The sequence below is a fragment of the Peromyscus leucopus genome, chromosome 6 (assembly GCF_004664715.2).
Source record: "Peromyscus leucopus breed LL Stock chromosome 6, UCI_PerLeu_2.1, whole genome shotgun sequence".
Classification (NCBI taxonomy): domain Eukaryota; kingdom Metazoa; phylum Chordata; class Mammalia; order Rodentia; family Cricetidae; genus Peromyscus; species Peromyscus leucopus.
Genome location: NC_051068.1, coordinates 108643915 through 108658334, shown reverse-complemented (window position 1 = coordinate 108658334; position 14420 = coordinate 108643915). Strand labels below are relative to the sequence as shown.

Genomic DNA, 14420 nt, shown 5'->3' with positions numbered 1-14420 from the left:
GTTTGGATAGAATTATTATTTTGCTTTTTTATCTCTATTCTACTTTCAGTGAATTTATACATTTGTTCATAACTCCCCAGAAAGCCACACAACACTGTTGTGCATGCTTTCATTACTCTTATGTTGCTAGATTTGAGGCTTACATTTTGAATTACCTATTAGAGGTTTTAATTTGCATCTTCAGTAGTAATGTTATTCAATTATGTTGATTATGTTGTGTATTGCTAGGAATTAAATATTGTATTTCTATGAGCCATGTTCATCATTTATTATTAAAGCTCCCAACCTATAGAAATTGGCTGATCTTCACATTGGCACCACTCCTTGAATTGGGAGAGTAATGATTTAGACTTGATTTAGTTCAATTGTGTAAATGAAGTGCATTGTCTCCAGACTACTTTTGAGAACACAAGGATACTTCTTGTTAGATCTACAGCCTACATATTTAGGCTGTAGTATGTATAGAACTACATGTGGAACACACTTCTCTTTTCTAAGACAAGGAGCAAGAGTGTCATGGATATGAATATAGCTTCTGTTAGTCGAAGGCAGCACAAAGGTGCATGATCATCTTTGTAGCTGTGACAAGTTCCCCTCTGTGAGAGATCATCAGTGAAGAAGACCATATCTTCTCACCTCGTAAGGGTTAAATGAGTGAGTTCAGGACTAGTTGAACTTCAACAGACTTGGAAGATACTAGTGTTAGAACCCTCTTGTAAAACCAGGAACTCCTACTGCAGGCTGTCATTACTGGTCTGAAGAATGGGGCCTGGGTCGTATCTCTGGCTCTATTTGGACATCCTAAATTGTCTGCAGGTCATTAGTAAATAACTACCAAAACTTGGTTCCCTGAGGGCTGAACCCTGTCGGATTCCAAGAGACTTTATACCACCGCCCCCTTCCTGTAAGACTCATTTCAAACAGGCCTATCAGTCACCTGGGCAGGAAAAAGTTTCTTGGAAAAAGCTGGTTGTTTTAGAAACTTTCCAAACTTACATAAAGCCTGACTAAACTGCGGATCAGCACAATGACAGTGTAGATCACTGTCCACTCTCAGTCCTTGAGAGTGTTATCTAGAATAGACTATGTCCTGGGTGACTTGTCTGAATTTTCTCCATGGAAATCACAAGGCAGCCAAGGGGAGACCTGGTGACAGTGAATGTTAACTATTTAGTGGCCTCTGGGGGACACAGAAAGTTTCAATAAATAATTATTGAGAAAATTAAAGACCAAATGACTTGCAGGACTTCATCTATTAGGAAGAAAGGAATGATACTTAATGCTAATCTTAATTCTTTTGAAAATTAACATAGAGAGGTTATTGACAAAGTACAAATCAAAAGTAAATGAAAATACCTACTCAGTTTTTATCATGAACAAAAGTTCAAAGAGTACTGAAAGATACTAAAGATTGCATCAATTTTTGCATACAATTTTAGTCACTAAATTCATTAAATTATTAAATATATATTTAATACATATCTTCTCAATTTCAATGATAAATGGAGAAACAAAATAACGCTTTCTTCATTTATTATTTTTAATTGTATTTCACTAAAATTTCTCAGTTTATTTATTTACTTATTTATTTATTAGTTTCTTTGTTTATTGTGACACTGGATGGAACATAGACCTTGGGCATCCTAGGTTGGCTTTCTGCCAGAGAGTCACCTCTCCAGCTGTTGATCACCACTTTGTGGGGCAATCCCAATGTCCTCAGTGTTGGTATGAAGTCTACAAAGACGTGTACTCAACTCGTTTTTGTCCTTTTTCTTATTTTCTGCATTCCCACGTCCTCTCTGTGGTCCTGCTGGGTTGTGGTTGGATTTTGTCTGTCATTTATTTTAATTTCCTGTATTTTGCACGTGGAGCAGGGGCAAGTCATGTGCACTGATAGCCAGCAGTTCTCTTCCCTTTTGGTTCCTAACACGGGTCCTTCCCTTTGGACCGAAGAACCAAAATCCCTTCTATGTTCCTTCCTTGTTCTCTTCCATATTGATACTATTTCCTTAAAATCACTTTTAATCTAAAGTATTTTTGACAGATATAAAAAATTAAGTTGTATGTATTCTGCATGCATGTGTTGTGTTATGATAAATACTATTTGTTATTTATGCATTTTGATGTTAGCCATTATATGCTGGCATCTATCTATTGGTATGCTATCTATGAATTTATATCATTTAGTCCACCTGACTTGCCTTATTCTCTAGGATAGTTTAATCTCAATTTGCAATTAACGACTAATCAGTTTTTATATTACTATGATCTTACACATTGACACCATTGGCCCAAACAATATATGATTATTCTACTTTGTATTATAGCTTTTGTTTGGCTTTGCTTTTCTGGAATTAATTTCATTTAAGTTTTTCATTATATGTGCAAAATCTTCTCATGCAGCTGCCTTTGCATTTTAAAATCTCCTTTCAGCTGTGTCAAGCTTCTGTGATTACTACTCACAACTTCCAGGTTTTTCAATATCAATTATATAACTGTTTTAGTTTCTGTGGCTCTTGTTCCCAAAGCCCCTCAGTCATAAGAGTGACCAACCTCAGGGAATTCTGAATAGTTCCATCTCTAAACTTCCTTTTGCTACTTTTCTTAACTTACATGTGTGTTACACTTTAGTTAAGGTGCATTCTAAAACAGGGCATCTTATATTTTTCTGCTTGTGAGCACTTCTTACTATATATCTTACTATATATATCACCCTGGCTATATAGTATATATGTCTATAAAATAATACACATACCAAATACTTATTGATAATAAATCATAAGCACATTTATTTTAAAATAATTATTTTACATATGTATATTTATGATTTTATCATTTATTACAAACAAATCTGCATGCTAATCGATGTGATTATTTTTACATAAGGAATTAAATCTCAGCTGAATATTTGATACTTTAGATGCAGAGCATCTTTAATGTTTTTTGGAGTTTGTTGATATTTATAATCACTAATGCTGAGAACAACACAGGGGGAAAAATGGCAGAATAATGTTTAGAGAAACTTAAAAAATATTGAAAATTTTGTTTTAGTGACAAACTAAACTTTACCAAGTGACATTTCATGAAATTGAAGTCCACAACTCAAATAGTAATTTTTAAATTTAATCATCCCAATACAATACAAGTCAAAGGTATATTAATTTGATATGCACACTAAGGAATAGCAGCATAAAATATTAAAAGGCTATTTCCTACAATTAAACCTTTATGTTTATGTAGGAGAAGATAATGTGGTATGTACAGTAAACACTGCATTTCATAATATGCCTCAGTCTGGAATCTGAGCTGTAATATTTCAGATAATGTGCATTGCTTTTACATTGTGTGACAGTATATATAGTACAAATTGTGTCTGTTGTGTGTTCAGAACCAAGTCTGCAGTGAAGTCACACAGCAACCTAGGAGCATGTGGCCAGAAACACCTCCGTTTCAGTGTGCATTTGATTTGGAATAGATTTTTGGTTGCCAGGAGTTCAGAAACCTCTTAACCCTTGTCATTTTGTATCCTAACCCTCCCATACAGGATCCTGACCCAGAGTTTAAGAAGCTGCAGTCAATGTTATACAAATGAATTCATTTCTCTGTATGTATGTATTTATGTAACCCACATGTAGATCAAGACAGAGAGTAATTCCAAGCTCCAGCAGGTTTCCTCAGCCTGATCCACTAAACCTTGTCTCAGATATCCTTATCTATGTCCAGTTGGATTAGAAATGTCCTTCTGCTGGGTGCACACTTGCTAACTTCCCTCAGTGTTGTTCCCTCAGATCAATCTCTAGACTTATCCATGTTGCTTGCAGACAGGGCTCATTCCTTTTGTTGCTGCCCAGCACAGTATCTCATGGTATCAGTGTGCTAGAAGTCGATCTTCAAGAACTGCCTTATAATTCCCAGTTATCTGTTGGAGTTGCTCTGAAGACATTATACCAACTTTCTGCTTCCTCTTGTGGAAGACATTACACCAACTTTCTGATTCCTCTTGTGAGTGACTCACTTTTTCTTTCTGGATACAGAAAGAAATTTTATAATAACTGTTAAACTAAGGTCAATAGGTCAATTTAATCAAGGTTTGCTTTCCTTAACAGTTTTTTTTTTTTCCAATTGTCCACCATTGATTCATAAAACTGGTACCTAATATTCCTTATTCTGAGAATTTTTCATAAAAATCTTGGGCTGGTGAGATGGCTCATTGAGTAAAAATTCTTTCCACATCAAACGGACAACCTGAGTTTGATCCAAAACCGCAGATCCCATGGTAGAATGGAAGGACTCACTTCTAAAAGTTGTCTTCTCACTGTCAAGTGGTATGCATGCTGCATTCACACACATGCAACACAAGCACACATAAATAAAGTATTTATTTTTAATCTTTAAATATCTTTAAAACTGTTACCAGCATATATTAAGTATATATAATAATGGGTTTCAGTATAGCATTTTCATGAAATATATACCACATTTTGATCACATTCACCTCCTTTCCTCACTTTTCTCTCCCTCCCATTGACCCTTTTCCTGTTAACAGCTAGAGCACTTCTAATTTAGAATATTTGTGTGTGTATTCATGTGTGGTGTAAGCAGGGTATATGCGATGTATGTAGATGTTCATGAGGATATGTTCACATATGCATTTAGTTGTGCTTGTGTGTGTAAAGGTCAGAGGTATATGTAGAGTGTCTTTCTCAATAGTTTTCCACCTTACAGGGTCCCTTATTAAACCTGAAGCTCATAGGCTCAGCTAGACTGGCTCGTCTATGAGTTCCAAGGATCTGCCTGCCTCCACCTCTACAGTGCAGCGGTTACAGATGCCACATCAGCCTCTTTGGTTTTTGACATGGGTTCTGGAAATCATGTCCTCACACTTGCATAGCAGGCACTTCATCAACTGGGATATATCTGCAACAACTTTAAAATGACACAGTGTAACCTTTTCTCATCTGCGTTTCTGAAGTTCATGTCATCCACATACCCCTTTAAAATGACACAGTGTAACCCTTTCTCATCTGCATTTCTGGAGTTCCCATTATCCACATAACCCTTTAAAATGACACAGTGTAACCTTTCTCATCTGCATTTCTGGAGTTTGTATTATCCACATATTGAATCCTTTTCTTCTTTTTATCCACTTTATCATATTTTGCTACATTGCTTTAATTTTATTCTTTCTTAACATTTGCTATGCAGCATCCAGCTTTGTTTCAGGTTGGAAATTAAAACGTCACCCATTTCTAATCTAGTTATTACTTTTTAATTTTTTTTTTGGATTTGTTTTGATTTTTTTAAGTAGTCAATTGTCTTCTAACTCTTGTTTCTCAGCTACATGATTTTGTGCTCTAAAGGCCTGTAGTTTCTCCTTTATTATTTTCACTAATTTTTGTATAGTAAATTTTTATTGTGATGATCATTGTTATCATTATTATTGTTTGACATAGTCCCATCCCATAAAAAAATTGGTACTGCTAATATTTATTTTGCTCATATTTGTCTAAACAAAGGTTAGACTTTCTATTTTAGTATGGAGAGGAAAATATCCCTTTGCATTTTCTTCATCTTATTTGTTGCTTTTAAATGACTGTCTTCTCATCTGCTTCATATGGTCTGACGGAAAGGGGGACAAGCAGTGGTTATTGTTGGCATAGCATATTGATCTTTTTATTCTAGCATCAGCTTTGTTTCAGGTTGGAAATTAAAACGTCACCCATTTCTAATCTAGTTATTACTTTTTACATTTTTTTCTTGGATAATGTAGTCTTGATTTTTTTAAGTAAGTCAAATTGTCTTCTAACTCTTGTGTTACTCAAGCTACAATGATTGTTGTGCTCTAAAGGCCTGTCAGTTTCTCCCTTTATTACTTTCACTAATTTTTGTATAGTAAATTTTTATTGTGATGATCATTGTTATCATTATTATTGTTTGACATAGTCCCATCCTATAAAAAAATTGGTACTGCTAATATTTATTTTGCTCATATTTGTCTAAACAAAGGTTAGACTTTCTATTTTAGTATGGAGAGGAAAATATCCCTTTGCATTTTCTTCATCTTATTTGTTGCTTTTAAATGACTGTCTTCTCATCTGCTTCATATGGTCTGACGGAAAGGGGGACAAGAGTGGTTATTGTTGGCATAGCAGCTGCCCCTGAATCTACTGTTTGAACAACTGACTGCGGCTCCATGATCACTGCCCCTGCTAGGCTGAGACATCCTGCCAAAACTGCCACTGCCTCTGCAGCCAAATGTAGTTTTTAACTAAATCTCTATTGTTCCATTTTACCAATATAGACACAGGAGTCAGATACTGGGGTGAAAACCTGCTAGCTCAGAGAGGCCAAAAAGCAACCAGCTGACCTTCCTCCTTAGCTGTGGACACAGCAAGAGAGAATATCCAGAGATCCCAAACCAAAAAATGACTGCCACACTCAAAGGCCCTCCCTACTACTTCCTGTGCATTTCTCTACCTATTTTCTGGACTCCCTCTAATTCTCTATGGCTACTTCCTGTCAACTAGTTGCTGGTTCCACCCCTTGACCCAAGGTTTTATTCAATTTTAATGCAAACTCTGAGTTGACAATGTGATCAAATATCCTGACAACAAAGGGTGGTTTGTGAACTTTTCTGCAGCTGGAAATCTTGGGTGGTCTTTGTAATGTCTTCTGCAAGGTCCCCTCTCCTGCTGTGGAGAGGTTGGATTCATGAACTTTGATTTCTCAGACTCAACTTGAGCCTGGCTTGTAGGATCTTGACACAGAAGCCCTGTGATGAGGTGAAAGGTAGGAAAGAGATAAGAGTTTTTGGGCTCTGATTCCTCATCAATCTTGGCTTGAGTGGGAGACAGATCTTAGTTCTGTATTGGCCTATGAGAAACTTCTATTTATTTCAATAATAGCATTTTATTATTTTTAAATTTTAATATATGTTGTTAATATGTGTATTATATGTCTTATATGTATAGAAGTGGGAGTTCACAGGCCACAGCAAATGTGTGGAAGTCAGAGGACAATTTATGGGAGTCAGTTCCCTACTGGCAGGGTATGGGGACTACGGAATAAGCTCAGGTCTTCAGGATGACAGCAGACATCTTTACCCAGTAAGCTATCTCGCCAGCCAAAAGCTTCTTACGTTCTGAAACATGATTACACCATCTTCTTTTTTGGTTTTCACTGTTAAGTTCCTCCATGTAAATAAATTTTGTTTTGTTGATTACTGGGAAGTCACATTTTGTGCAGTGAGTAGGAGAAGACTTGCAAGGCGAGGACTGTGTTATATCTCATTTATTTTTTAAAATGCATGATTACAATAAGGATAGTAACATTTTACAACTATGAGAAAATTAGCATGTTTCCTAAACTGTGTATTTCAAGTTTAAAGGATAATATAAACTGCTGTTATCTTTCTGACTATAAGAAAAATAAAAATTTTTTTTTTTCTCTTTTCCCAGGAAATGCAAAAGACATCCTACTGATACATGAAGAAGATGCTGAGGAATGGGCTCTGTACTTGCAAGAAATATTTATACATATTGTAGAAAGAGAAGCAATCCTTTTATATCCCTTGTGGAGTTTCTCTTCTTCACATTTGGAATTGCTAAACTTAAATGCTTACAAATGTAAACTTCTGATCTTATCTAATAGTCTACTTAAAGACCTAACACCAAAGAAATGTCAGTTTCTAAAGAAGATACTTGACTCACCAGAAAGTGTAGTGACTCTGCTTTGTGGCATGGAGAGCTCAAGTCCTCTCTTTCAATTATTATGTATCCCTGGAAGCAAATGGGAGATCTCAACAGAGCAGGAGCCTGAGGACTACATCTCTGTCGTCAGACAGATCTTATACAGAGGTAGGAATGACAAATTGTCTTTGTTGGTTTTTAAATGTTTATTTGCTTAGGTTTTGCAATGGAAGGGCTGAAGAGGTTAGCCCAATGGTTAAGAGCACTGGCTGTAGCTAGAGAGTTTTCTCTATGGGTCCCGCCAAGCCCTGGCAGTCCAACAGCCCACTTATAAAATAAACACAGAGACGCTTATATTATTTAAACTGTTTGGCCTAATGGCTCAGGCTTCTTGTTAACTGTTCTTACATCTTAAATTAATCCATTTCTATTAATCTATACTTTGCCACATGGCTCGTGTCTTACCAGTACCTTACATCTTCCTTGTTATGGCGGCAGCTGGCAGTGTCTTCCTGACTCAGCCTTCCACTTCCTAGAATTCTTTTCCTCCTTGTCCCACCTATGCTTCCTCCTGCCTGGCTACTGGCCAATCAGCGTTTTATTTATTAACCAGTCAGAGCAATGCATTTGACATACAGAACATCCCATAGCAACTGGCTGCCCACTCTTCCAAAGGACCCAAGTTCAATTCCCAACACCCACATGGTAGTTCACTGGTCTGTAACTCCAATTCCAGGGAATTCAACACCCTTTTCTGACCTCAGGGGACACCAGGAACACACATGGTTTACAGTTATACATGCAGAAAAATCACCTATGTACACAAAATAAAATGACAATTTGCCTTAAGTCTTGCAATTTAAATTTTATAAACATCTGATATAAGGCTAAGATTAGAACATGGATGCCAAGTTCACCTAGCAATGCTTTGTCTGGTCTACTAAATGCATTAAGGTTCTTCATTTTTAGCTTTATTCCAGTGAAAACTTAGCATCTGTTCTAAAAATGGCTAATGCATATGTGTGTATGTGTGTGTGTGTGTGTGTGTAATTATATACATTCCTTCAGGCAACTTGGATGAGACTATGATGGCACAAGCAAGCTATGCTATGCTATTTGCCAGTTTGTTTCTGAAATATAACATCTGGCATAACTGGCAAAGCCTGAGCTACTGCTATCTACACTCATGTTGTTACCAGTCAACAACAGTTGAAAGTTTGAAGGCTTCAGTTAGAATGCAGAGCTTGTGTTGTTCTTATAATTGCAAGATATATTATTACAGAATGAAATACTGTTATTTTCAGGTATTTTCAATGGCAAATTTAATTTTAAGCATACAGCCATGATATAAAGAATAGAACACCTCATGATGTCATTGTTTTTCTCTGCTGAGTAGTATTCCATTGTGTATATGTGCCACAATTTATTTATCCATTTTTCAGTTGAAGGGCATCTAGGTTGTTTCCAGGTTTTGGCTATTACAAACAATGCTGATATGAACATAGCTGAGCAAGTGCTCTTGTGGTATGATTGAGCATTTCTTGGGTATATGCCCAGGAGTGGTATAGCTGGTTCTTGGGGGAGATTGATTTCTAATTTTCTAAGAAAGCGCCATATTGATTTTCAAAGTGGTTGTACAAGCTTGCATTCCCACCAGCAGTGGAGGAGAGTTGCCTGAGTTCCACATCCTCTCCAGCATAAAGTGTCTTCAGTGTTTTTGATCTTAGCCATTCTGACAGGCATAAGGTGGTATCTCAGAGTTTTTTGATTTGCATTTCCCTGATGATTAGGGATGTTGAGCAATTCCTTAAATGTCTTTCAGCCATTTGAGTTTCCTCTGTTGAGAATTCTCTGTTTAGTTCTAAAGCCCATTTCTCAATTGGACTGTTGGTCGTTTTAATGTCTAATTTCTTGAGTTCCTTATATATTCTGGATATCAGTTCTCTGTCAGATGTGGGCTTGGTGAAGATCTTTTCCCATTCTGTATGCTGTCACTTTGCCTTGTTGACCGTATCCTTTGTTCTACAAAAGCTTCTCAGTTTCAAGAGGTCCCATTGATTGATTGTTTCTCTAAGTGTCTGTGCTACTGGTGTTATATTTAGGAAGTGATCTCCTATGCCAATGCGTTCAAGACTCCTTCCTACTTTCTCTTCTAGCAGGTTCAGAGTAGCTGGATTTATGTTGAGGTCCTTGATCCACTTTTACTTAAGTTTTGTGCACGGTGACAGATATGGATGTATTTGCAGCCTTCTACACGTTGATATCCAGTTATGCCAGCACCATTTGTTGAAGATGCTTTCTTTTTTCCATTGTACCCTTTTGCCTTCTTTGTCAAAAATTATATGTTCATAGGTGTGTGGGTTAATGTCAGGGTCTTCAATTCGATTCCATTGGTCCACATGTCGATTTTTATGCCAATACCAAGCTGTTTTTATTACTGTAGCTCTATAGTAGAGATTGAAGTCAGGGAAAAACAATGACATCATGAGGTTTGCAGGCAAATGGATGGATCTAGAAAAAATCATACTGAGTGAGGTAACCCAGACTCAGAAAGACAAATATGGTATGTACTCACTCATAGGAGGATGCTAGATGTGGAACAAGGATGACTGGACTGCTACTCACATCACCAGTGAGGCTACCTGGAAAATGGGACCCCAAGAAATGTATGAGATCTACATGAACAGCCTGGACATGAGTGGGAGCAATGAAGGGCAAGGGTCAAGGGAAAGAGAGTGAGAGATCCTAGCTGGATCAAGAAAAGAGAGGGAGAACAAGGAATAGGAGACCATGGTAAATGAGGACCACATGAGAAAAGGAAGAAACAAAGAGCTAAAGAGGCCCACAGAAATCCACAAAGATACCCCCACAAAAGACTACTGGCAATGGTCGAGAGACAGTCGGGACTGACCTACTCAGCTGATGGGATGGCCCAACACCCTAATAGTTGTGCCATAAACCCATCCAAGGACTGAGGAATCTGGGTGCAGACATCCACAGTTAGGCCCCGGGTGGAGCTCCGGGAGTCTAATTAGTGAGAAAGAGGAGGGTTTATATGAGCGAGAATTGTTGAAACCAAGGATGGATAAAGCACAGGGACAAATAACCAAATGAATGGAAACACATGAAATATGAACCAAAGGCTGAGGGGCCCCCAACTGGATGGATCAGGCCCTCTGAATAGGTGAGACAGTTGATTGGCTTGATCTGTTTGGGAGGCATCTAGGCAGTGGGACCAGGTCCTGGGCTCGTTGCATGAGTTAGCTGTTTGAAACCTGGGACTTATACAGGGACGCTTGGCTCAACCTGGGAGGAGGGGACTGGACCTGCCTGGACTGAGTCTATCAGGTCATCCCAGTCCTCGGGGGAGACCTTGATCTGGAGGAGGTGGGAATGGGGAGTGGGCTGGGGGGAAGGGGAGGGGGGCAGGAAGGGAGAGAACAAGGGAAGCTGTGGCTGTTATGTAGAACTGAATAGTATTGTAAAATAAAAATATATATATATTAAAAGAAAAAAAAAGAATAGAACACAAGTCCTTATTCATTACCTAATGGCATTCCTATGCAATAGTCAAGTTCTGACACTAATGTCATTGAAGGACCCTCCTCTGCAGTGCTCTGCTGTGTCACTGAGAGTGCTACATTCAGTTGCTTCCTTGGTTTCTGAACCTGCACATGGCCTTCAAACACCCAGCTTTGTGGCTATGGTTTGGCCTCTTACAGGGAAAAGGTAGGGTTATTATTTCATACTGGTCTTATTAGATGTCAAGGTTAGCTCTTTTTCTTGGAACATATTTTTGCATTCTCTCATGATCCCCTCTCTCTCAGGCCCTGTCTCTATTTTTGTCCCTTAATGTATCAAATGTCTCTTCTATAACACATGACCATTTGTCCACCCTAGGTGGGTTACTATTCTTTAGAGTTATGGCCTCAGAGTTTCTCAGGTCTCTCCAAAGAAGTCCAGACCGGCTGTTTCTCCCACTTGGCCCATACCTGCCTCTAAAACTCATTAATCTTTTGTTCACACAAACTATGGCTTTGCCATCCATTCCTAGCATAGGCAATGACATTCATCATCAGAGCAGGAATGCAACAACAACCTGTGGCCTTTAACCATTTCCAAACATGGTTCTGCACATGTTACAGTTCGGTAAATTGAGGAAACACTCCTCATCCCGTCTCAATATTCTCAACAAGGTCATTATCTGCCGCTGCTGCACTTGGGGACCACAGTATTTAAACAAGGCAAGCAAGACAAAAATCCCTGTTTTCTAGTACTCTGACCTTTACAAATTCAATATATTTTTGTGTGTACATGTGCATTGTGAGCACATGTTTGCGTATGTATAGGTCATATGCACATATGTGTGCAGACTAGAAATCAACACCAACTGTCTCCCTCGACATTTTTTTAAGGAGAATGTCTCATTAAACCATAAATTCATCAATCTGGCTTGTTAGCCAGTTAGAACCAAGGATCTGCCTGGCTCCACCTTCACCCCCGGAGGCTGAGATAACAGATATATCCTGCTGTGCACAAATTCTATGTGAGTGCTGGGAATCCAAACTCCAGCCTTCATGTTTGTGTGTCAGGCACAGTAACATTTCCCTAGCCATCAAATTAACTATTTTTAAAGTCTGTTTTAGTTATCTGTTATTCCACAACAACCCTCTGTAAAACTTAGCTATTTAAAACCATAAATGAGGATTGCACACCAGTTAGTAAGGAAGTGAGGCATGGCTAAGCAGAGTTATGGTCCAGAATACGCTATGAGGCTACACTCAAGGTGTTTAGAGTTGTAAACATCTGAAGGATCTGGTGTGTGTGTATGCCTGTGCATATATGTATGTATATATGTGTATATGTGCATATGTTTATGTGATTGTGTATCTGGGTGTGTGTTTGAATTTATAGGGGGATCTTGGAACACAGCTTTCATTGCTGACTATTTCCCATCATCTGTGGTTAGCTAAAAGTCACCCATAAACACTCCTCAAGGATTCCCTTAGAAGCAATATTTTCAAATTCTACCATATTCAAAATCTTTTGTCTCTTGCCTTATACTTGAAGTACAATTTGACTCATGAGAATATTACTCATATTCTCCTTTATTCTACAATTATAGAACATTGAGATTTTTATTTGTCTCCTAAGCCAAGGGTCCTTTATTCATAGATCACCTAGTGGTCCACTAGTATAGCACTCCATCACTCCGTGTTCTGGATTACTTACCCTAGGGGCACGCTTTCTGGTTTTGTTTTTCCCCATGTCCTCAAATTTATTTCAGAAGCAGTTTCTTGAGTTCACATTTAAAATTTTTATTCTAGCTTATTATTGTGGTTTTATTTTTCAAGAATTAAAATTTTTGTTTATGGTATTTGACTGTGATACACTCTTCTCACTCTAATTCTTTCTGACTTTTTAGAATCTAATTAATTTTATTTGTATTTTTGATAGTTGCTGCTTCTTTTTGGGCACCTCACTTTCTCTTCTTTACTTCTAATTTCCTTTTAAGTTTTATTGTATTTTTTTCTTTGCTCATCTGTAGCGTGAATTCAAATTGGTCTTAATAATAAAAACCCAGAGTCAGATATCAGGGTGAAAGCTGAAAGATCAGAGAAGCAGAGCCGCCAGCCACTAGAACAACTTCTTGCCTCTAGGAAACCTCAGACTGAAAGGGGGCCAAGCTCCTATCTCTACCCTGTCTTACTACTTCCTGTTTCCTCCTCCCAAGGGCTGGGATTAAAGGCCTGTGCCTCCCAAGAACTGGGATCAAAGGCATGAGATCCCAAGCACTGGGAATAATGTGTGTGCCCCACTACCTGGCCTGTAGTGGCTAGCTCTGCACTCTGAACTCCAGGCAAGCTTTATTTGTTAGAGCACAAACAAAATATCACCACACCCATCCATTTGGCTTGATCACAGTCATCTCTTGATCTGTCTTGGTCACCTCTCCTTGGCACCTTGCACTTCTGTCTTATGAAACCAATTTAAAAATAATATTATTCTTTACACATCAAAAGTTCATGGTGAAATGTTTGACAACAGTAATCCTACTGGCTCTCCTCGTCACTCTCCCTTCTTGCCTCTCTCTTTCAGTACTTTTCCAGTACATTAATCTTTTTAATTTTGCAGAAAAAATGTAATTGAAAAGTTATGAGTAAATCTAAATAAAATGCATATAAATTATGAATATTGCATGCTACTTCTCCTAAGGCAGAACAGTAAGGATTAATGGCAGAATTTTAAGTGATTCTTCACACCCATAATTTCTACTGTTTCTGAATAACTCATTGGGCCATTTATCTCTCTGTCTCTGTCTCTCTCTATCTCTGTCTCTCTCTGTCTCTGTCTCTATCTGTCTCTCTCCTCTCTTTCTCTCTGTCTCTGTCTCTTCTCTCTCTGTTTCTGTCTCTCTGTGTCTGTCTCTCTCTGTCTCTGTGTATGTGTGTGTGTGTGTGTGTGTGTGTCTGTCTGTGTGTGTCTGTCTGTCTGTCTGTGCAGGTGCATGCCTACTATGGTGAGTTTGTAGAGATCAGAGGACAACTCTTGGGAGTTGAAATTAAATTATTTTTTATAGCTTTTAGGATAAAATCTTCTATTTATAGATAGCACACCACTAATTTGAAGCTACTATTAACCCTGATTTTCCTACATTCAAGTCTTAGACTTTGAATTTTTTAGAGTAATATACCAAATGGGAATATTAGAAAATTTGTAGGAAATAAGACA

General features: G+C 37.9%; 1 protein-coding gene across 2 annotated transcripts in view; it reads left to right on the top strand.

Annotated features, from left to right (window-relative positions):
• Window positions 1–14420, top strand: part of Bank1 (B cell scaffold protein with ankyrin repeats 1) — a 264417-nt gene that overhangs the window by 30519 nt on the left and 219478 nt on the right. For both annotated transcript variants that reach the window (XM_028857459.2, XM_037207133.1), the window contains exon 2: window positions 7458–7856. In XM_028857459.2, coding sequence (XP_028713292.1) covers window positions 7458–7856 — 399 coding nt within the window. The remainder of the gene's footprint in view (window positions 1–7457; window positions 7857–14420) is intronic.